We start from the raw sequence: 24,070 nt of genomic DNA, 5'->3' as shown, positions 1-24,070 counted from the left end.
AAATACCAAATGCCCACCACCATCACGAAACCTCCTCCCTCCCCAGCTGTGTCTCACTTCCAGTGGCTCAGCCCAGCCTCGTGCCTGGAATAAACTGCCCGCCATCTGCATAATGCCTACAACTCCTCGCTCCACACACCAAATCAACTCTCAATTGCATTTCGTAAAATCCATCAGGAATAATTCTTTCCAAACTGAACTAAAACCCTCGCTGTGGCACTTGGATCCATAAATTCCTTGTCTTTGAATGTGAAATATATCACATTCTACAAAGCACGTCTAAGATACCGTAATATAATCAGATCAGCTAACAATGATAAATCAGCAGGGTCCTGTAATATATAAAAATGCAAATCCAAACCACCATGGAAATCATCTCGGCTCGTCCTGCCCCTCAGCACAACCACCAGAATTAAAGCTGGACGAGTGTGGGCCCCATGGGGAAGGAGAAGGCATGCTCCCTCCTACCCCCACCTTCACAGGCAGGAGGGAGTTTAGCTCTTCTTACCAGCCTCCCATCTTGCCTCCAGCACTGTCTTGTATGGCTGGACCAGACCCCTACCCTTTGCTAAGGTGGGATTTAGAAAGGCACTGGTAAGAGCTGGGCAATGGCTAGCTCTCTGTCCTTTCCTCTGTGCCCATCAGTGAGCACAGAGATGGAATGCCACGCAGGAAGGCTCTAGCTGAGAGGTCTGCAGCCTCAGACACAAAGGTCTTTCCTTCAGGTGCAATCTGGCATCGCCTGACTGCAGAATGGTGGCGCTGCTCCCCTCCTGGGTTTCTTCAACAGTGAGGCCACTTTACCAGTCTGGGCTGAAGCTTGTCTTCTATCATAGACCCTGTGCCTGGATTCAGCTGTCTGTAGAGACTTGGCACTGTACGAACAATCTCCACTAACCTCTATAAAATTTCAAAACACTGATCTCACTAACACGAAGAATAAGACAAAAAAATAAATAAATAAACCTGTGTGTGTACAGAGCTGGACTGTGACACGCTCACAGATGTAAGAGTTATGTTAGTGTGCGTGAGCTGGCTAGTTCATCTTTTCCACAGTAGTTTTTTAACTGATCAGTGCAGACACAAGGCAACAGCAACCCATTTCTGCAGCCCCTGACTTGGGTCAGGCATGAGGCTAGATCACCTCTTTTTTATCTATAGCATTACCCTTCATCATTCCATTTTACTAATAAGGAACTGGAGGACCAGAGTGGCTAAGTGATCTTTCCAAAGTCATACAGCTACCAAGCAGCAAAACAGAACAACACTGAAAGCCTGCCAATCTATTTAAGTCACAGTCACACACACACACACACACACACACACACACACACACACACACACAGAGCTTTAGCGAAAGCCTTAGTATAAATCAAAGCCCATTTTCACCACATTAAAGCAGCAGAAGAGACGACATTTATGTATAGGTATGTTTACTGCAGTACTCATTGCTTATAGATGGAAGCAAGAAACTATGGAATAATATCGAAGAGAAAGGTTTGAAATGTGAGTGAGGCGTACAAATGTCTGGGGAAATTTTTGGTTTTGTTTTGCTGGTGGAGATGAATATCAAATATAAGGTCTGTGCATATTAGGCAAGTGCTCTACCCCTCGATCCTGAAAGTTTTTAAAGAGGAAAAAATTGGGCCAAGAGGGTGGCTAAGTGGCAGAGAGCTTGCCTAGCATGCACAAAGCCCTGTGTATGGTACCACATACACAGAAAAAACCAGACGTGGTGCTGGCTCAAGTCAAGGACAGTGTCCAGGCCCTCAGTTTAAGCCCCATGACTGGCAAAAAAAAAAAAAATCCCCTGCAGATAATAATAATACACAAGATAGGTTTGGCTGGGTGCCAATGGTTCATGCCTATAATCCCAGCCATTCAGGAGACTGAGATCCAGAGGGTCACAGTTCAAAGCCATCCAAAAAAGTCAGAGATTTCATATTCAGTTAATCAAGGAAAAAAAGGGGAGGGAGGATGCTTTGGAGGTATGGCTTACGTGATACAGTACCTTTCCAGCAAGCACAGGCCCTGAGTTCAGTGCCACTGTGTGCGCTCACGTGTGTGTGTGTGTGTGTGTGTGTGTGTGTGTGTGTGCATGTAGTAACATGGTATCCCAGGTCAGGAAGGAGATGCTAACAGGGTAGGATTATTATCAATGATTTCTGTTTTCTCCTTCACATTTCATATGCATCGATTGCATTTATGATCATAAATGAAAGGTTGGGGTGGGGGAAGGGTGACTGTTTCTCTGATCCTTTGGCACAGGCCTGTAACCCCAGCACTCAAAGGATAATATGGGAAGACTATGAGTTTGAGGCCAGCCTGAGCTACATAACAAGACCTTGTCTGAAGACAGAAAGAAAAGCATTCTACTGAAGCTTGTTGATAAAAAAAAAAACCTCTACAGCAAATTATTTTTAAATCAGTAAAGCCTCTCCAGTTTCTGAGAAAGGACAGCAGATTTCCTGGGAGCAGGAAACGGGCTAAAGCTGCTAGAGTCCCACGAGAGAACCTGACAGAGCGCCCTCCTCCACTCGGGGAAGACAAACAAGGCAGCAGAAAGCCAGTCGGCCTGTGTTTGCTGAAAGCAAATCACATTGCCTTTTTCCTTCAAAACCTGTATCAAAGTCTGAATTCTCCCTTTACATGCAATGGGTGTGCAAACATGTAACGCTGAGCGCGTTCACTGAAAATGAAAGGCTTCTAGAAAAGGCTACCCGTGCGGGGATTACAGCTACAAACAAAACCAGCCGGGCCCAGCCCAGGAAGAGATCAATGGGACAGAAAACACAGCAACACTGCAGAATTATGAGTCACTGTTTTATTCTACTTAATTGCTCTGCTTGTAAATTTTTCAAAACTAATATAAGCATATTTTACAGCTCACAGAACATTTAGAACATATTAAAATAAGTATCTTTCCACCGCAATGTGCCCAAGTAAAATTTATGAATTCGAAAGCTAGGCTTTCTGAAGAAGAAAGGACTGGCACTCCACATTCTGTAGATTAATCAGATGGATTGTGTTGTTTTCCTCTTGATCAGAGAGAAACCATCTCTCAGTAAATGTTACCTTGAGTCAAGGATTCTTTCACATTCTAGAAGCTTTGAAGAGCCACTGATGGTCTTACTGTGCCCCCTAGTGGCAAGAAAAGTTAACACAGGCAAAATAAAAACAATCCTTTCCTCAAGGCCAGCAACAAAACCCAGCAAATGTTTTAAAATCTTTATTGATCACTTTACACATATAAAATTTTGTGCCAGTGCTACAGAGACTGAGCATGCGTTCGGCATGGCTCCCAGGCTCAAGAAGCTCTCAACCTAACAAGCTACGCAGGTAAAATAAACTACCACTATCCAGCAGAGAACAGAACAAATTCGTGGGGCAGGGGGGTGGGGGAGAGTGAGACCCCAGCACATGCTGAGTGCCAGCCCAGTGCCAGGAACAGCTTGAGTCATCACCAACAGCATCGCTTGCTATAGGAAGCACAGTAGAGCACCAGTAACTACCTCCACAGCACAAATAAACAGGCTGTTTATTACCTGCTGTCCCCTCTCTGATTGACACCAGGGACCTGCAGGCCCAGTAATGCCTTTGGCCTTGCCAGGACTTCCCTCCCTAAATGCCCACCAGCCCCCTCTGGTCTCCAATCTGTCCTCCCATTCTGGATCTTCAGGTGCCTGACACACATTTTTCATACTGGGAACATCACTCAAGGTCAACTTGCCCAAAACCAATTTTCTAAATAACTCAGTCACTGAAAACTGTCACAAACATCTTAAAAAAAAAAAAAAAGAGGCCCCTAGCCTACTGGTGGCATCTGAGGCTTATAAAAGGCTTGATTTCATGACACCTCAATAAGAGAGGGTCAAAAGAAATTTGACCTTAGCTGTTAGCTCAACACTGTCCTCTGATGGCAAATGTGGTCTGCATTTGGGGTCTCCAGTGTGTGTGGTGCGGGGAAGCAGAGCCTGGGAGGGAGGGGGGCAGACTGAGGACACAGTGGACTGTTCCCTGGAAACTTCGCCTCCTGAGGACAGGGAGACATAGTAACAGGGCCCAGAATACAGTCCTACACCACAGTCTCAGGTACAGGCTGAGGAGCAAGCCTTCCAGCTATGCCAGGCTGTGCCAGCTGCACCCTCTTCAGGTCATGAGGTGTCATAACTAGCTGATTGCTCAAGATTTTGGTCCACAGGGGCAGGAGAAATCTCTCCTGGCAGCCCCAGGGGCAGCAGGCCTGGCGTTGTATGTCTGCTCTTGACACCCAGAACCCATGTTCCCACACAGGCCTCCCATTAAAAACCATCAGAGGAACCCAAAGTTTCCTGGACAACTGGGACCCAAGCTAGATAAACATTTGAGCTATTCATTGGGTTGCCAAGTAGAAACCAGTCCCCACAGGGGTCTAGGTCTGCCTCCTGCTGTCAGGAGACAACAGTGTATGAGCAAGTGGGCAGGTAGGGACCTGAGCACTGCCCACACTTCTCTATGAAGCCATGCCCTACGTAGAAGGCCCCAAGTCTATGGCAAGCTGCCTCTACCACCTGCAAGTCTCTGTTTCCAGCATTTTCCAGACTGCCTTCTCACCCCATGGTCCTACAAAGGAGAAGCCTGCAACCACACCTACCCTCCATTACATTCTTGCCAGCCTAGGATCAGCCAGTTGCAGAAAAACAACACACAGGCAACCAGCTCACAGGCCCAGCACAAGGGCACCAAGCTGTTGGAGATGGAGCTGACTCTGAACCAACCCATCCTAACCCCAGCCTACCTCTGTGCCATATTTCTGGGAGCATGGCTGTCACCATCTGTATGCTAAGGGGCAAGTCCTGACCTGCATCCAGGATTCACATACAACAGGAATGGGTACCATGTTCAAACTATAGACATCCCACAGGCAGAGGCAAGCAGAGAGCCTGGGGGCAAAGAACCCAGCAGACACATTAGATATGCTGGTTCCAGAACTGAGGAAAGGGGAGAGCAATCAACACAGTACTTCCTAGACATCGTGGGGCACCAGGTCTTGCACCAGGTGCGTTATCCAGAGGATGCCTGTGCGATTACGCTTTCCACAGATGAGCTGACAGACTCACGAGGACAGCTTGGGTCAGCCACCAGCTACTCTGCAGCAAGCCTGATTCAAGGCCATGTGCTTTGCAAGCACCTGTAGTTCAGCTAGTTAAGAGCAGGTAACATGGAGCTCCTCAATAAATAATTACCTCCCACTTAGCTTATCTGTACTACCAGGCTGAGCTGCTCTTTATCTTGCAAGCTATAAGTTCAAGTTTGAACTTAAAGATAATAAGATGGCATTTCTTAGAAACAAATATCCCATCCTACTGAATGTCCAATTTAACAGAACATTTCTCTACTTGCCTTCCTCCTGCCCCCCACCAAAGCCAGATTGCCAAAATTTGAGTATTTAGCCAGGGTCTGGTGACTCATGCCTAATAATCCTAGTTTCTCAGGAGGCTGAGATCTGAGGATCCTGGTTCAGAGACTCTTATCTCCAATTAACCAGCAAAAAAGCCAGAGTGGAGGCATGGCTCAAGTGGCAGAGTGCCAGCCTTGAGCACAAAAGCTTAAGAACAGTACCCAGGCTCGGAGTTCAAGCCTCAGTACCAGCACAAAACAAAAGGGGGGGTCTTGAGTACTGATTATTCCTCATAGTATTCAGTAATATATTATCGAAAGATTAAAAAGAACTAACACTCAGAGCTGGCAAACACACGGAAAGTTGGTATTCTCCCATATACCATTCTTCAGTAGGGTCATGAGCCCCACCAAGGTGCCTGCTTCTAAAGACCCATCCTGATCAAAGATCAGGAACAGGTCAGTGAGTAAAACTGAAATAGTTCCCATGTTTACTGCAATAGTATGGTTGTGGGCTATTAACAAGTACTTAAGCCAAGTACCAGTAACTCATGCTTATAATCCTAGCTTCTCCAGAGGCTGAGATGGTGAGAATTGCAATTGGAAGTCAGCCCAGGCAGAGACTCTTATCTCCAATTAACCACCAAAAAGCTGGAAGTGGAGCTATGACTCAGATGGTAGAGTACTAGCTGAGCCAGAAAACTCAGGGACAGTGCCCAAGTGCATGGCTAATAATTGAGTAGTAAATAAATGAATTTTGGTATAACCAGATGACAAAATAATACACTATTATTATACAATAAAATATTTAATTTGGTCATGCTATAATCTATTTAATGCTCTGGTGCTCCAGGCAAGGCAGTGCCAACAACTGTTAGAGCAGGAGGGAATAACCATCAGGGCTGACCACAGAGGAGCCCTCAGGAATACAACGGAGAATTACAAAAATTTCCAGAAAGAAATGACCAGCCTTGGGGCCAAGAGTGTTGCCTAGTGGTAAGGTACTTGCCTAGTATGCATAAAGCCCTGGGTTTGATTCCTCAGTACCACATACACAGGAAAAGTTGGAAGTGGTGCTGTGGCTCAAGTGGTAGAGCACAAGCCTGGAAAAGGCCAAGGATGGTACCCAGACCCTGAGTTCAATCCCCAGGACTGGCAAGAAAAAAAAAAAGAAAGAAATGCCCAGCTTAACCTAGCACTGATGGATCAGAAATTGAGATCAGCTTAATAAATTAAACACCCCAGGAAGCCAGGTGACAATGGCTCACACCTGTAACCCCTAGCTACTTAGAGGGCTGAGATCTGAGGATCGTGGTTCAGAGCCAGTCCATGAGATTCTTACCTCTAATTAACTACCAAAAAGCCAGGAGTATAGTTATGGCTCAAGTAGTAGAGTACTACTAGCTTTGAGCAAAAAAAGCTAAATAATAGTTCAAGGCCTTGAGTTCAAGCCTCAGTATCAGCATCCACACATACGTCCCAGGAATTTGTCCTCAGCAGATCTGAGGACAAATGTCATTCTGGTCTTACCTTGAAGGTCTTATCCATAGACGTGGATAGGAGCATGTGGCTCTTTGAAAAGACTGGACACCATTGGATGCTATTGACAGGCCCTCCGTGGCCTCGAAGGTGGAAGAGCACTTTCCTGGGGACCTTGGTTTCCCGAAACTGACTTTTCAAATGTGGCTGGATCACCTCGGATACCACGGGGGGCATGCGGAGAGGGGCTGGAGCACAGTCTGCAGGAGGGCCCTGTGGTTCCTGGGCTGGAGTCCTGACTGTCTCTGTGCTCAGCTCCTGTAGCTGCCTCAGTCTCTTTGGGGTATAGGGAACCACACCGTCCTCGCCTCTGTTCCTCTGGGTAGAGCTGGTCTGCCGAGGTGTGGTTCCAGACATGCTTTGAGCATGGAAAGAGGACTTGGGAGAGCCCGGGGATTGTTTTACTTGCTTCAGGCGGGCAGCTGCCAAGGGCACATAGTTGGCAGGAACGTGGCTGGTCCACAGGGAGGAAGGACGAGGAGGCATGCTGGAGGGGAAGGGGACTTCAGGCTCCTTCCTGGGCCACTGCAGCCTCTGGCTGGGACAGGATCCTGGGTCGTTTTTCCAGAGCCGAACCAGCGGAAGACGCTCTTCCCTGAGGGCTTCAGGACAGGGCTGTGTGAGCTGTGCTTCCTCTTTCATTACCTCGGGTGCACAAGGTGATAACCCCTGCCCAGAAGGTCTGTCCACACCAGAAATATCTGTCATTTGGTCTGCAGCATTCACACCTCCCGGAAGCTCTGGCTCTGCCTCTGAGTCAGAATCGTCATATGCTACCAGCGAGGCCATTGGGCCACAAATCTGATGATCCAAGGAAGGCAAACTACCTAAGGGAGCAAGGCCAGCAGTCAGCAGCTGTGCATGGGAGAACACTTACATACTTTAATAAACAAACAAACCAACAGGGCTGAGAGTTTGGCCTAGTGGTAGAGTGCTTGCCGCCATGCACGAAGCCCTGGGTTCGAGTCCTCAGTACCACATACAAAGAAAAAGCGGTACTATGGCTCAAGTGGTAGAGCTCTAGCCTAGAGAAAGCCTAGGCCCTGAGTTCAAGCTCCAGGGCTGGCAAAAAAAAAAAGTCATCTGGAAAATTCAAGACCAAACACACAAGTAGCACATTCACAGAAAAAGCTAGAAGTGGTGCTGTGGCTCAAGTGGTAGCCTTGAGCACAGAGAAGCTCCGGGACAGTGCCCAAGCCCTGAGTTCAAGCCCCAGGACTGGCAAAGGAAAAAAACTGGAAGAAAAGATTCTGAATATTTTGAACACCTCTTTAGAGATGACTGTATATATGTGTATATATATGTGTGTGTGTGTGTGTGTGTATGTGTAGATGTGTATATGTATATATGTATACATACATATTTGTGTGTTTATTTTGACAATGGAAAAAATCTGGATGAAAAGATTCTGAATATTTTAAACACCTCTTTAGAGATGATTATATATTTTGGGGTTTTTGTTCTTGGTAGTGGTGTTTTGGCCACTCCTGGGCTTGAACGCAGAGCCTGGGTGCTATCCTGAGCTTCTTTTGCTCAAGTCTAGCACTCTACCACTTGAGCCACAGGGCCACTTCTGGTTTTTTCTGTTTATGTAGTACTGAGAAATTGAACTCAGAGCTTGCTAGGCAAGCACTCTACCAGTAAGCCACATTCCCAGCCCTTAGAGATGATAAATTTTTAAGGAGATAAGGCTATTTAGTCTGATTTAAACATTATTCAACATAGACATTTTTAAATAATTAAAATATAAAGACTTTCCTATATAGCAGGCTTAGAATGTCTGTATGTGTGTGTGTTCACACTAGGGCTTGAACTTAGGACCTTGCACTCTTGCTTTTCCTGGTCAAGAATGACATTCTACCACTTGAGCTACATTTCCATTTCCAGCTCTTTTTGCTGGCTAGTTGGATTTATCTGCCCAGGCTTGCTTTGAACCAAAATTCTCAGATCTATTTAGGAATACAGATGTGAGCTACCAGTGTACTAGCAGAAGACGTATTTTTTTTCTTGTTGTTTTAATGAAGACAACTTCTGAGTGCCAGTGGTTCACCCCTATAATCCTAGCAACTCAGGAGGCTAAGATCTGCAGACAAGGTTCAAGGGGTAGAGCACCATCTGAACAAGAAAGTTAAATGAGTATGAGGTACTGAGCTCAAATCCCACTGCCATCAATACAGAAAAAAAAAAAGACTAATGACGTTAGGGAATAAATCTTCAAGATAAAAAAGAATGGGCCAGGAGTTTGGCCTAGTGGTAGAGTGCTTCCCTAGCATGCACGAAGACCCAGGTTCGATTCCTTGGTACCACACACATAGCAAAAAGCCAGAAGTGGTGCTGAGGCTCAAGGGGTAGAGTGCTAGCCTTGAAAAAGTCCAAGGACAGTGCTCAGGCCCTGAGCCCAAGCCCAGGACTGGCAAAAAAAAAAAAAAAAAAAGATAAAAAAGAAATGGTTTCCCTCATTCATCATAACCAGTAGAAACCTTGGGCTCTAATAGCAAAGATTTGCAATAGAGCAAAAACTTGATACATAAGGCCATATAGTATGAAGCTAATTGAATGGACCTCTAGGATATTGAAACAAAAGCCATATAACGAATGATTGCTTTCGCTTTCCTTAAGGTGCTATGTTATCTCTCATCTCTTTTGCTGTTCCTTTGTTATCTCATATTGTCACAATATCTCACTTTGTTATCTGATATATTGGATACATTTGTATTTGGTTACTTGAAATTAGACAGGGAAGGGGGGAAAACCAAGAGAGGGGGTGGGGGGGAGGGTAATGGGGACCAAGACATGTGGAAGGGTATCAATGTATGTGAATTAATCCACCCTCTATCTGGCAAATATCATGTAACCCTTTTATTAAATACAATAAAAGAATATTTTTTTAAAGAAAAGAAAAGAAAATGAGGCCTACATGAAGAAAATAAAAGATATGTTAAAAGACAAAAAAAACTAATTAGGAATGGGGCATGACTCAAATTATGGAACATCTGACTAGCTACTAACTAGTCAAGTCACCAAACGATAGAGCCAGGAGTTTAGCCTAGTGGTAGAGTGCTTGCCTAGCATGTACAAAGCCCTGGGTTTGAATCCTCAGTACCACATACATAGAAAAAGCCAGACGTGGTGCTGTGGCTCAAGTGGTAGAGCTCTAGCCTTGAGAAAGCCCAAGGACAGTGCCTAGGCCCTGAGTATAAATACCAGCAGATTGGGCAAATGAATACATGGATACAAAGAATGTCTAAAGAAAGCTTGTAGCACTAATTTTAGCAGCTACAATCGTAGCTACTTGGGATACTGATATCTGAGATCTGTGTTCAAAGCCAGTCCGGGGACATAAATCTGAGAGACTTTTATCTCTAATTAATCACCAAAAAGCCAGAAGTGAAACTGTGGCTAAAGTGGTAGATTGCCAGCCTTGAGCACAAAAACTAAACAATAGCACCCAAGCTCTGAGTTAAAACCCCAGTAGGAGCAGAAGAAAAAAAAAAAATGTGATCCAAATCACCAAGTGGGAGAATGTAACACCCTCATCTTTACCTGCCTTGAGTGCTAGTCCTTCCCTCTGTTCTCTGCTTGGAACAGACATCCCATGTCTGCCAGAAGCCTGTGGGAGACACAGCCCCATAACACATGGTAGAAAAGAGGCCAGATCCTCATGTACCAGGCCACTCAAGCATAGAGAAGGGACAATTCTGATGGTGTAATCCTAACTCATCCATTTTGCCCGAAATGCACAGATTCACACTGCACTGATGTCTCTTTTTTTTTCTTTTTTTTTTTCTTTTTTTTGGCAGTCCTGGGCTTGAGCTCAGGGCCTGAGCACTGTCCTTGGACTTTCTCAAGGCTAGAGCTCTACCACTTGAGCCTCAGCACCACTTCCAGCTTTTTTCTATATATGTGGTACCGAGGAATGGAACCCGGGTCTTCATGCATGCTAGGCAAGCACTTTAACCACTAGGCCAAACTCCCGGCCCCCACTGATGTCTCTTTAAACAAAAAGAAAAGGAAGAAATTCTTCCTGAAATTCTGAACCATCACACATTGTTAGCAGCTAGTTGTCAGTGTGCTATTAGAAGTACAAGCAGGGGGGCCGGGAGTTTGTCCTAGTGGTAGAGGGCTTGCCTAGCATGCATGAAGACCCGGGTTCAATTCCTCGGTACCACATACATAGAAAACAGCCGGAAGTGGTGCTGAGGCTCAAGTGGTAGAGCTCTAGCCTTGAGAAAGTCCAAGGACAGTGCTCAGGCCCTGAGCTCAAGCCCAGGACTGGCAAAAACAAAAAAAAAAAAGTACAAGCAGGAGGGGAAATGTGTGCTGGGCATGGTTCAGCCAGCAGAGGGCATGGCAGGGCAAAGTCAGTCCAGTTTGATACCAAACTCCCGATCTTACCTCAGCCTCCCAAGTGCTGGTATTATAGAAAGATACCATTGTGTCTGGCTAGATGCAAGGTTCCAATGTCCTCTAGAATCAACCATTCAGTCCGTCACACAGCTTTCCCCCAAATGGCACTATTTGCCTAAGGAGCTCCTCAAACATTCAAGTCGGGTCACATCCAATGAATACCTGCATTCAGTTGCTGTAAGGATGCCACGCCTGCCAGTAGCCTAATCCAGACAGGCAACAGGGAGTGCATGCAACCACATCAAAATCAAAATAATCCTCTGAACACCAGCCAGCCACATGGAGCTACTGTAACACAGCAGACTGATTACAGACCAGGGGAACGATGCTGTGAACGGCTTGATCTCTAGACACTGAGCTGGGACACCTGCCAGTCAGCCTGAGCTCAGGGTGGGAACGGCTTCTTACCCTTACAGCTGTCTCTAGTAATGGACTCGCATGAGAGGCCGATAGCGGGAGCTCAGACGGCAGGGAGGCAGGGAGGGAGGACAGCTACATGCAGATGGCTCAGCCCTGGACGGGACCTGAGGATCACAGTTCAGAGCCAGCCAGAGCAGGAAAAATACGGGAGACTCTTCTCTCCAATTAACCACCCACAAAAGCCAGAAGTGGAGCTGCGCTGCAACTCGACAGGTGGAGCACCAGCGGCGAGGGAGAGGCTGGGGACCGCAATGCCCCGGGAGAGATGCAAAGAGAAGATAACGGTTATTGTTGGGGTTTTTTTTCATGGAAAAGGGGGCGTGGCGACCAAGAAAGAGGACCTCCAGGCCTGAGGTGGGGGTGGGGGGATCCCCGGAGTCCGCTGCGGAACTGGGGACCTGCTGGGGGGTAGTGAAACAGGACGTTCCCGTGCAACAAACGTGTTCTGACTCCCTACTCGGCTGTCGGACCCTAAACCGGGTGTGGTGTGGGCAGACATTCAACAGAAATCTCGAATCGTGTCCCCACGGGTCACGGAACGGTAGAAATCGAGGCAGGGGACACCAGCCAGGGATGGGTTTTGAAGGATGAGTAGAAGTTCACCGCGCGGCCCGACGGGAAGGGGCGAGGATGGCCGCGAAGACCGCGCTTCCAGAAGGAACCGGGCAGGACGAGCGAGCGGAACCCCCACGACGGAAGGTCCACGCCGGCTGGCGTGGGACGCTGGCGCGGGACGCCGCCGCCGCCGCCCGGCCCCCGCGCCCTCCCTCCCGGGGCCCCCGCGGCTCACCACACGCGCCGGAAGCTCCCGGTTCTCCCGGAGGCGGCCGGGCCTGCCCTCCACCGCCCAGTCGCCTTCCGCCGCGAAGCCCGGCTCGTCAGCCAATCAGCGGCGGGATCCGCCCCTCCCCGGGCCCCAACAGCCAATGACGGCGCGTCGGAGCCGGAAGTAGTTCCGCCCGGACGGCGTTTCCACGGACGCTGAGGAGGCAGCCCGTGGGTGAGCCGTGCGCGCTGACAGGCCCGCCCGGGGGGGCCGGGTAAGTGAGAGGAGGGTGGGCCGGGCGGGGAGGCGAGGACAGTGCCCACGGCCCTCCCGGGCCGCCCTCCCCCCGGGGCCGCCCCTCGCCGGCGCCCCCGGCGCTGCGGGCGGGGAGCGGGCCCGGCCCGCGGCCTGGGGGAAGGCGTGGCTGGTGCGGCGGCCGGCAGCCCGGGCCCCCTCGAGGCCGGCGCCCGCCCCCTCCCGCCGCCGCCGCCGCCGCCGCCCCCCTCCAGCCCGCCCTCTTTTGGGACAGAGCCCTCAAGGAATCTGATCCGACGGCTGCCCTGTTTCTGAGAATCGAGCGATTTCCCAGAAACGCCTCTCCCTGCCAGGGGCCGGGGCGTGGGGTGAGGTGGGAAAGCATTTCTGGAAAAGGAAAGCGAAAGGCTGAGGACGGAGACTTAAAGGCAGCCCGGCCAGCCCGGCACTGCCAGCCGCCCGGCGGTCCGCAGCCAGGTACGTACCGGCCGCCCGCGGGCTCCCGGCTGCCGCGGCTGTGTCCGTGCTCGGGGGTCCGTTGGAGTCTTTAGTTCAGAAGACAGGGGATCGGCTTTCTTAGGAGTCAGGTGGTGTGCATTTTGTTTTTTATTTAATCTGGTGCTTTCTTGCTTCCATGGAGAATGGAGGTGGGGAGGATGGGATGTATAAGTTCTCTTTAACATAGTGTTTGTGGGGCCAGGGGTGTAGCTCGGTTTCTACAGTGCTTGCATACCATGTGCCAGACGCTGACTCAGTTCCCAGCCCCAAACACACACACACACACACACAATTTTAATTATCAGAAGAATGAAATAACCTTTTCATACATAGGGTATCATCTATTCCAAAATTTGGAGCACATTGCTTGCTCAGAAGAGATCTTTTTTTTTTTAATTTCTTGCAGAGCGTGTGTGGGGCAGGGAGGAAAGGAGGGGAAATGGTGTGCACACACACCATTGCTAATACTAAATTGAAGACCTCACGTCCTCGTTTGGCTTTTTTGCTCAAGGCTGGTGCTTTGCCACTTGAGCCACACTTCCTCATCCAGCTTTTTTGCTGGTTAATTGGGAATAAGAATCTTTCAAATTTGTCTGCCTGGGTTAGCCCAGAAGTGGAATCCTCGGATCTCAGCCTCCGGAGTAGCTAGCTAGCATGGCAGCCTAGCCCACAGACACCTGGCTTCAGAATGGAGTGTTTCGATGCCACCTTTCCCTAGATTTCAAAGTCATTGTGTCTTGTCTGTGATGGTTTCACTATATAGCCTTCTTTTCCTCCCAGGACTGGATCCATTTTCTGTAAAAGCCTGTTATTTCTGTATAGAGCAAAGACCGTCTTTCCAAATGAGTACAAGATTCAAGTTCCAGAAAAAAGGAAATTGGAATGTAAAAAAAGGTTGTCAGTCAGGAGTTTGGACTAGAGTGCTTGCCTAGTATGCCTAGCATGCACAGAGACCTGGGTTTCATTCCTCGGTACCACATACATAGAAAAAAGCCGGAAGTGGTGCTGAGGCTCAAGTGGTAGAGCTCTAGCCTTGAGAAAGTCCAAAGACAGTGCTCAGGCTCTGAGCTCAAGCCCAGGGTTGGCAAAAAAAACAAAAACAAAAACCCCTCATCACTTTCTTGTCAGACATCTGCTAAAGAGTAAGCAGCTGGGTAATTTATACTCCTAATGCCTTGATTTAGAAATAGTATATATATAGTTTAGAAATAGTAGATTATATCATGGTTATAACTCCATCTCCTGCTTCCAGATTGGATCAGCTATTACATAGATTAAAGTAAATAGACCTTCCTTAACAAAACTCAACTCTTCATTGGTAGTTTATGTGATAAACCCTTAAGAAAAGAACCTTTAACCTTTTGACATCTCAGACTCCTTTGAAAGGGTAAAGAAAATTTGGATACTTTGCTTTAGAAACATGAATATCCGGGACTGGGAATGTGGCTGAGTTGTAGAGTGCTTGCCTAGCATGCATGAAGCCCTGGGTTCAATTCCTGAGTACCACAAACAGAAAAAGGGGGGGTGGGGAATGAATCCAGTGCACATGCAAATTATGTCATTTGAGAAGCTTGAGACTCCAAGCTAGAAATCTATGATGTTAAATTATCCTTCTTTTTCTTTTAAGAAAAATAGAGTAGTGGGCTGGGAGTTTGGCCTAGTGGTTAAAGTGCTTGCCTAGCATGCATGAAGACCCAGGTTCAATTCCTCGATACCACATACATAGAAAAAAGCCAGAAGTGGTGCTGAGGTTCAAGTGGTAGAGCTCTAGCCTTGAGAAAGTCCAAGGACAGTGCTCAGGCCCTGAGCTCAAGCCCAGGACTGGCAAAAAAAGAAAAAAGAAAAAGAAAGGAGACAGAAGAAATAGAATTGAAACGAAATCAATGACTAGAGCAAATCTATTCAGGGCAAACCTGAAAGAAACTCTTTTCACTGAAGTAGAGAGAAAAGAGTGCCTCTCTTAAAGCCTCAGGGGTTTTTAAGGATGTATAGGGGAAAGTAAGGTCAGATGCAAGGCAACACTGAGGCAGGAGCTGAATTTTGCAATTTGGCCGCAGCAGCCAGGCACCCAGGTTAAGAGAGATTTAGTTGAACAAGGCATAATGGACGAATACCATTCTTTTGATAAATGGCATTAGACCAGTCCTAACTCCATCATTTTTACCTTTTAGAATTTAACTAGATTGGTGGAGCAAGAAAGCTTATATGCGGGGGGGTGGCCACAGCTAAAGTAGAGGTGACCTCAGAGGATGGGGAAATACTTCGGAGTCTGGGGGACTTCCCACTGCCCACATGCATGCCAGTAGCCTGGGTTACAGGTGGTAGGCCAGGACTTCTAGGGTGCACAGGGGAGAGCCAAGAAATGGGACCATTACTCCAAGGCAGACCTAACACTCAGGAGGCTGAGATCTGAGGGTCAGGGCTCAAAGCCTACCCGGGCAGGAAGATCCCTAAGATTCTTACCACCAGTTAAGCAGCCAAAAAGCCAAAGTGGAGCTGTGACTTGCATGGCAAAGCACCAGCCTTGAGCAAAAAAAACTAAAGGAGCCCAAGCCCTGAGTTCAAACACCAGTACCGACACAAAAGTGAGAGAAAGAAGGAAGGAGAAAGAAGGGAGGAAGAGAGAAAGGGAAGGGAAAGAAAAAGTTTGAATTCTGTCCCAGCAAAGGGAAGATAAGCCATTGTGTACTAAGGATCATCTGGAATTCTTTTTTTTTTTTTTTTTGCCAGTCCTGGGCTTGAGCTCAGGGCCTGAGCACTGTCCTTGGACTTTCTCAAGGCTAGAGCTCTACCACTTGAGCCTCAGCACCACTTCTGGCTTTTTTCTATCTATGTGGTACCCAGGAATCGGACCCGGGTCTTCATGCATGCTAGGCAAGCACTTTAACCACTAGGCCAAACTCCCGGCCCTCATCTGGAATTCTTAAAGACCCAAGAGGGGCTTTAGCACCAGACTTTGGTTTATTCCCTAGCATTGGGGCTAAGAAAGGTGGCCTGATTTCCCTGAACTATCAGCCTCCTGACTGCTATGGAAAAAAAGGAGTCATCCCTGAAGCCAGGAAACTTGGGATGGAGTATAATGTCTAGGTATGATATTGGATCATTTGTGGCTAGAAGTAGTTTGAGTTAATTTCTTCATCATCTGATAAGAGCAGATATCCCCAGAAAGAAAGGAGTAATTCCATCAGCTTGTTGCTAGGGCTCTGTTCTTCTGTGGCACTAAGAAAAAAGTACTCCCCCCCCCCCCCCCCCCCCCCCCCCCCCCGCCAAGGGCTTGAACTCCAGACCTGAGCACTGTCTGTGAGTTTTTATGCTCAGGGCTTGTGCTTTGAGCCCACAGCCCCATTTTCAGCATTTTGGTAATTAATTGGAATTTTTCTTTTCTTTAAAGGTCTCATGAAATTTCCTGCCTGAGTTGGCTTTGAACTGAGATCCTCAGATCTCAGTCTCCTGTGTAACTAGGATTACAAGCATAAACTATTGATGCCCAACTCTTTCTTATAGGCTGTCCTAGATTGAGAATACCTTATTACACCAGTGAGTCTCTCTTTCTCAGAATTAAAATTGTCTGCAATTAAGAGACTGGCTGCCCTCACATCCTGGTTTCATATTGCAATTTCAGAGATTGAAGGTACGAAGGTAGTTGTAAAGTTCACAAACCTCTTAAACAAATATTGAACAAGTAGATAAATTACACCTCACATTTGGGTGTTTGGCTCCAAAAATTAAGTTTATAAGACACAAGTTAAAAGTCAAACTACTTGAATTGCTTGTGTTGAGCAAGCTTTTTAACACTCTTTACCTCTACTCTGAAGCAGAAAGAACAATTGTATCACTGGCACAGAATTCTGGTAAGGCTCAAGGGAATTGGTGTTGGGGTCTGTAAGGTATTTATGTTTATGTTGCTGAGTAGAAGTGGTCTGAGTGGTAAAGATACCATCCAGATTCTTAGCTTTTTCAACCAAGTATTGAATGAAGACACGCACACGCACACGCACATGTAAAGTATCAAAGTGAGGAGCTTAGTACCATTAGGAGAAATGCTGGGCTCTAGCTAGATATCTCAAGACCTAGGCTAAAGGAAAAAGACTGAGACAGACACACAAGCATTTCTGGCTCTATATGCTGAGAATGAGAGTTAAAGACTCAAACTGGCAGCTGTTACCTGCTGCCTTTATTCTTTCTGAGATTTTACAAAGCGTTACCAAGTTTTTACCATTTCAAATGAGAAGACATTTTTAGACAGCTAGCCCCACTTAGGTCTCTGAGCCTTCTAACTTAGCATTTAAATAGAGAGACACCGAACAGCTTGGTGTAAACTTCTGAGACTGAACCTTTTTATCTTTATTGAAAATAATATGTTATTGATTGGCTTCAGCTTTCATTAAGTTTCTCTTAATCTCTTAATTACTTGAGTCATTAAAAGCAATAATAATAATAATATAAGGTGGACATTGGTAGCTCACATGAGTAATCCTAGATATGCAGGAGACTGAAATTTTTGAATCCCAGTGGTACTGTGGCTCAAGTGGTAGACCACACAGCCTAGAGCACAAAAGCTCAGGAACAATGCCCAGACTCTTGAGTTCAAGACCCAAGACCAGCACAAAAATAAATAAATAGATAAATTTACACAGTGCTCCTCTGTCATGTTTTACCCATTTACTTCTTTTAATGTTTACTTGTAGGTGAAAAAGTTCCTGGTGATGCCTGTTCATAGATGAGAAAACTATAATACTAAGAAAAAGGAAGTGATGATAGACCCAGAAAAGGTGGCATGTGGTGGCCCAACCTGTGCCTACCATATCCCACCTTTTTAAAGATAAGAAAATAATTTGTGGTGGAAGGTCCAGCCCACATTCTTCTAAGGTTTGCAGTTTAATAATGCAGGCATGTGGAATAGTCAGGCCACAATCCTTACTTGTTTGGAACCGGAAACAGATGAAGGTCCTGTCCTCTTCCACAGAGTTTTCTGTATCTGAAAACAGAGTTTATGGCTTCAAAGGCCTGAGAATTTGTTTCTAAGTCAGGTAAGATAAAGAACTGGCAGTGATTTGCCAAATGTTTTAGCTCCAGGGTACATAGGCTTACAGTACTTTTATGCGTGTCCTCTGAGGAAATCTCATCATTCTTTTGTTCTGAGAGCTAGATAAGGGACTTTCTGGCCACCAGGGGCTACTATGAAGGCTAAGATCGGAGGATGGCCTGGGCAAAAATGTCTGAAAGATTCTTCCCAAAAGCTAGAAGTGGAGCTGTGGCTCAAGTGATTGAAAACTAGCCTAGAGTCAAAAGTGAGCTCTGGGACAGTACTAACTCGTAAGTTCAATCCCCAAGACGAGAAAGAGAGAGAATATCTTTGCTTAACTCAAGTCATAGCAACTCCTGTAGTTTTCATCACAGCATTTATTTATCCTCTTTTTCATGACCACAAATTTCTGTTTGTCTTTTTATCAATGTCATGTTATCCATTTCCTCTATTATAACCATCTTTTTCTAAAAGAAAGACTGGATACAAGGGGAATAGCTACCATGGTCTGCTAATTCCATCTCTACCTCTACCCAATTTCTTTCTCTCTACTACAGTGTTCATCTTGAGTGACAGCTGTGACACAAGGTCCTAGAAGATGGAGGACATACTCAATGGTGAGCCCTGCGCCTCTCCACTGGAGCTGTTCAACAGCATTGCTGCTCAAGGGGAGCTCGTGAGGAATCTGAAAGCTGGAAAGGCATCAAAAGTAGGTGATTGTGTTGGGCTCCCCAACACATGCATCTCAGTCTTTTCCCTCAACCACAGAGGTAGTTGACTATAATTCTCCATTACATTATCATCATGCCTGTGGTCAAAAGAGCCATGGTTCTAAAAACCTTTTTTAAATACATCTATCTCTTGGTATCTGCAGAGAGTTGATTCTAAGACCCTGAAGAATACCAAAATCCATGAAAGCCCAAAGGTCTGTTTAATACATCTTGTTATCCAAATATTGTAGTGTACACCTATAATCCCAGCACTCAGAAAGCTGAAGAAAGAACATTGAGTTCGAGGCCAGCCTCAGCTACATAGTGAGACTCTATTTGAGAATAAAACCACTGGACACACTGTGGCTCACGGCTGTAATCTAAGATCTGAGGATTGCTGTTCGAAGCCAACCAGCCAGCCCAGGCACTAGAGACTGTGAGACCCCTACCTCCAATTAATCACTAGAAAAGGGGAAGTGAGGTTGTGGCTCTAGGGGTAGAGTGGTAATCTTCAGCTGAAGAGCTCAGGGACAGCGCCCAGGCCCAGAGTTCAAGCCCCATAACCCACCCCCACCCAAAAAAAAAGGAGTCAAACAGAAGTATTTATACATAATTTATACACATCTTTAAGCCCAGTGTGGCACCTGTCCCCACCATGTGAACTGCCCCAGTTCAGATGCTTGCAATTTAGTCCTCTCCCTACCTGAATGAAGCCTCTGGACAGGATTGGCACTCTGAGCCAGAGCAAGACCAACTCATACACTGCTTCTGAACACATGAACCAGCATTCCTGTTCCTCTTTTTTTTTTTTTTTTTGCCAGTCCTGGGCTTGAGCTCAGGGCCTGAGCACTGTCCTTGGACTTTCTCAAGGCTAGAGCTCTACCACTTGAGCCTCAGCACCACTTCCGGCTTTCTTCTATGTATGTGGTACCGAGGAATCGAACCCGGGTCTTCATGCATGCTAGGCAAGCACTTTAACCACTAGGCCAAACTCCCGGCCCATTCCTGTTCCTCTTGGTGTGTGTGTATGCGTCTCCACATGTCGGTGCACAAGTGTTTGAACTCAGGCCTGGGAGCTGTCCTTGTTTTAGCTCAAGGCTGGCACTCTACCACTTGAACCAGAGCTCCATTTCAGGCTTTTTGGTGGTTAATCAACGAGTCTCACAGACTTTCCTTTCTGGACTGGCTTCAAACTCCAGTCCTCAGATCTCCACTTCTGAGTAGATACGATTACAGAAGTGAACTACCAGCTCCAAGCTCTGTTTTTCTAATGGATTCCACCCCATTCAAGATCATGGCTCCCAAAGGCACTGATCACTAAGTTTTAGCACCATCCCCTGAGAGATGCAGGTGTTACAGCAGTGAGCACGGATGTTCAAAGAAGAGTCTCCAAAAAAGGAGGAAGGCCTCTGGGTGGCCCTTGTGTACTCAAATTTAGGGTGTTGTCACAAAGAATTTGAGAACACATCAAGGTAAAAAAAAATGAGGGTTGGGAACATGGCCTAGTAGTAGAATGCTTGCCTAGCATGCATGAAGCTCTGGGTTCAATTCCTCGGTGCCACATACACAGAAAAAGGCAGAAGTGGTGCTGTGACTCAAGTGGTAGAATGCTAGCCTTGAGGAAAGCCCAGGGACAGTGCTCAGGCCTTGAGTCCCAAGCCCCAGGACTGGCCAAAAATAAATAAAGAAATAATTTATTACTATAGAAAAGGGAAGATGAATGAAGCCAGGCACACTGGTTCATGCCTGAAATGCTAACTACTCTGGAGGCTGAGATCTGACGATCGCAGTTCAAAGCCAGCCTGGGGAACTAAAGACCCTGAGACTCTTATCTCCAATTAATTATTAGAAAAAGGGTAGTGGCCCTTGGCTCAAGGGGTAGGGCAGTAGCCTTGAGCTAAAGAGCTCAATGACAGCACCCAGGCTGAGTTCAAGTCCCAGGACCTACAAAAAAATGAAGCCACCTATAATCCTAGCTACTCAGGAGGCTGAGATCTGAGGATCAAGGTTCAAAGTTCAAAGCCAACCCCGGGCACAAAAGGACCTGAGACTCATCTCTAACTAACCTCTAGAAAGCAGGAAGTGGGGCTTGGTTCAAGGGTAGGGTGGTAGCCTTGAGCTGTAGAGCTCAGGGACAGCGCCCAGGCCTAGTTCAAGCCCCATGACCCACATATGTACCTATGACATACAAATCCTCAGCTTAATTTTAATTATGTTCTAAAATCTAAGTGCCAGTGATTGTATATAGAGATTCCCTTCTTGAATACTTGTTTGCTAAACGTGACATTTGAAATATGTAAAAATCAATGTTAATAAATTCTTTAATAAAAAGAAAGAAAAGGGAAGGGAAGATGAAAAGATAATACATCATCCTGACTTGTATGGGCACATCTGATAGCAAGAACAATGAGTGCTTTATGGTGAAACTGTAAGTCGGGGTTTGGCTCAGATTCACCTTTAAAAACTTGTTCACTCCCCTTTGTTTTGTTACCTGGTACATGCTGTCTGATTGTTTTATCAGTTTGGCATAAAGACTCCAAGGTTGGCCTGCTCATTCAACTTGCAAACAAGGGTGGATTTTCCCATACTCCTTTTAAGACAGGTGATCATCCTTAAGATAATTATTTTTAAACATTTTTTTTTTTGCCAAAGGATCATTTTCCAAAGTGTATGTGTGTCTTCTTGGGGGGAGACTCCTCCCCAGAATATGTTTTTTCTTTCAAATGTCCTTGCTCAGTCCCACAGCAAGCTAATCAGCTGACTAGTGGACAAGGTTGGAACAAGAAAGATGCTCTTTTTTCTTTTTTATTAAACGTTGCGTTTTATGAGGGAGTATAAGACTTAGAGCAAAGAAAATAGTGCTTATGTGCTTTTAATCAAGTAATTCATTAGTACAGTATTTGACTGAATTTCTGGCTGCTGTTGTCCTCTTACCTCCTCTTCTTGATTTTTCCTGCCTTATTAGCATTGTTTTTTCTGGTGTGTTCAGTTAGTCACCATTATCTGCCAACTTTCCAGCCTCTGGGTATTTTGTTGTTGTTGTTTATGCCAGTCCTGGGGCTTGAACTTGGCCTGAGCCACTGTCCTTGGGCTTTCTCAAAGCTAGAGCTCGACTACTTGAGTACAGCACCACTTCCCACTTTTTCTATGTATGTGATACCAAGGAATCGAACCTGGGTCTTTGTGTATACTAGGCAAGCACTCTACCACTAGGCCAAGCTCCCTGCCAGTGGGTATTGCTTCTGTAGTCCTCCTGTTTCCTTTTTTCTTTCTTTTTTGTGGGTGATGGGGCTTGAACTAGGCCTGGGCACTGTCCATGAGCTCCTCAGCTCTAGGCTACCACCCTACCCTTGAGCCAAGTCCCAATTTCCATTTTCTAGAGGTTAATTGGAGATAAAGAGTCTCAGGTCCTTTTGTGCCCGCCTGGCTTTGAACCTTGATCCTCAGATCTCAGCCTCATGAGTAGCTAGGATTACAGACATGTTTCCTGGTGGATTTTTTTTGGTTTTTTGTTTTTTTTATTTTTTATTTTTTGTCCTTGTGGTAGTGTGCCTTTTTGAAAGATCTCTCTGATGTACTAGGCCTTGGGAGCATAGTGAGTGTTCATCTGTAATGAAGCAGACACTTCATTTCTCTGGTCCATTGTTTTTGGCTGCTTTCCCAACACCCACATGAGTATGCATATATACTTTTCCATTCTGCTATTTGTGTGTGTTTGACAGTCCTGGGGCTTGAACTGGGGGGGGGGGGGGTAGCCTAGGTGCTATCCTTGAACTTTTTTGCTCAAGGCTGGTGCTCTATGACTTGAGCCGCAACTCTATTTCTGACTTTTTTGGTAGTTAACTGGATATAAGAGCCTCATAGACTGGTTTTGAACTCAGATTTCAGCCTCATAAGTAGCTAGGTTATAGGCACCTGCCTCTACTGTTGTCTTCTCAAACATCTTTCCTGTCACTGGATCGGTCCAGCCTTCTCTCATCTATCACAGTAGTTTACCTTGACTATCTTAACTCAAAATAAACCATTACATTTTAAAAGATAGTACTGAAAGTAATGTCCAAATAATTCATTTACAGATGATTGCAAGAGGAATGATTATTTACAGGCAGGGCTCAGTGGATTAGGATAAGTTGTTTTCCAACAAAACCTAAACTAGCTGGGCACTGGTGGCTCATGCCTGTAAATTCTTTCTTTTCCTTTCCTTTCTTTTCACTCACAGCTGGCACTTGTCTTTTTTCAGGATGAAATTGATTCTGCAGTAAAGATGTTACTGTCATTAAAAACAAGTTACAAAGCCGCCATGGGGGAGGACTACAAGGCTGACTGCCCTCCAGGGAACAACCCAAAAGCTGAAAAAGACAGTGGCCAAGATGCCACAGAAACTGGAGAGGATTTTGTGGACCCCTGGACAGTACGGACAAGCAGTGCAAAAGGCATCGACTATGACAAGCTCATTGGTATGATAGGCATTTAGTAGTGATTCCATGGAGTTGATTCTATCAATGTTTATATATTTATGTGTTTGCAAGTAAATTTTTTTAACATATTTCATTTATATTTTTCATTGACCTATGGTATTTGTATATACTTAGGAAGCACAGTATTATTTTTCATACAAATACATATTACATAATGACCAAGTCAGGCTAATTAGCATGTTCATAACCTCAAATATTCATCACTTCTTTGTAGTAAGATTCAAAAATCCTCTCTTGTAGCTATTTTGAAATACACAGTACATAATTGTTAACTCTAGTCACCCTACTTTGTAGTGAAAACCAGAATTTTTCCTCTCTTGCTATAATTTTGGACCTGTTAACCAGCCACTCTGTTTTCTTCCCACTGTATCCTCCCAGTTTTTGGTAACCTCTATTCTACTCAATCTTCTAGATCTACTATTTTAGATTCCACATATAATTGGATCATTCAGTCCTTCTGTGCCTTGCTTATTGAACTTGCCCTCAAGGTTTATCTATGTTATCACAACTTCTTTCTATGGCTGTGTATTATTCCATTATGTATACAGGCCACATTTTCTTTCTCCATTCATCTGGACAAAGAAGTGGATGA

General features: G+C 45.9%; 2 protein-coding genes across 4 annotated transcripts in view; one reads left to right on the top strand and one right to left on the bottom strand.

The window, feature by feature from the left end:
• Window positions 1–12,639, bottom strand: part of Wdr25 (WD repeat domain 25) — a 127,733-nt gene extending 115,094 nt beyond the window's left edge. The window contains exons 1-3 of one of the 2 annotated variants that reach the window (XM_090344833.1): window positions 12,536–12,595; window positions 11,734–11,984; window positions 6,910–7,745 (exon numbers count right to left, since the gene is read on the bottom strand). In XM_090344833.1, coding sequence (XP_090200959.1) covers window positions 6,910–7,707 — 798 coding nt within the window. In that variant the 5' untranslated portion in view covers window positions 7,708–7,745; window positions 11,734–11,984; window positions 12,536–12,595. Of the gene's footprint in view, window positions 1–6,909; window positions 7,746–11,733; window positions 11,985–12,535 lie in introns of both variants that reach the window. The other variant, XM_090344832.1, reaches the window with a different exon arrangement.
• Window positions 12,640–12,699: 60 nt separating this feature from the next.
• Wars1 (tryptophanyl-tRNA synthetase 1) overlaps window positions 12,700–24,070 on the top strand; it is a 28,707-nt gene continuing 17,336 nt past the window's right edge. The window contains exons 1-3 of one of the 2 annotated variants that reach the window (XM_090344835.1): window positions 12,700–12,785; window positions 18,848–18,999; window positions 23,241–23,457. In XM_090344835.1, coding sequence (XP_090200961.1) covers window positions 18,889–18,999; window positions 23,241–23,457 — 328 coding nt within the window. In that variant the 5' untranslated portion in view covers window positions 12,700–12,785; window positions 18,848–18,888. Of the gene's footprint in view, window positions 12,786–13,147; window positions 13,244–18,847; window positions 19,000–23,240; window positions 23,458–24,070 lie in introns of those variants that run through there. The other variant, XM_090344834.1, reaches the window with a different exon arrangement.

The sequence above is a fragment of the Megascapheus bottae genome, chromosome 14 (genome assembly GCF_031878675.1).
Source record: "Megascapheus bottae isolate mThoBot1 chromosome 14, mThoBot2.hap1, whole genome shotgun sequence".
NCBI lineage: Eukaryota > Metazoa > Chordata > Mammalia > Rodentia > Geomyidae > Megascapheus > Megascapheus bottae.
This window is presented reverse-complemented; position numbering and strand designations above follow the sequence as displayed.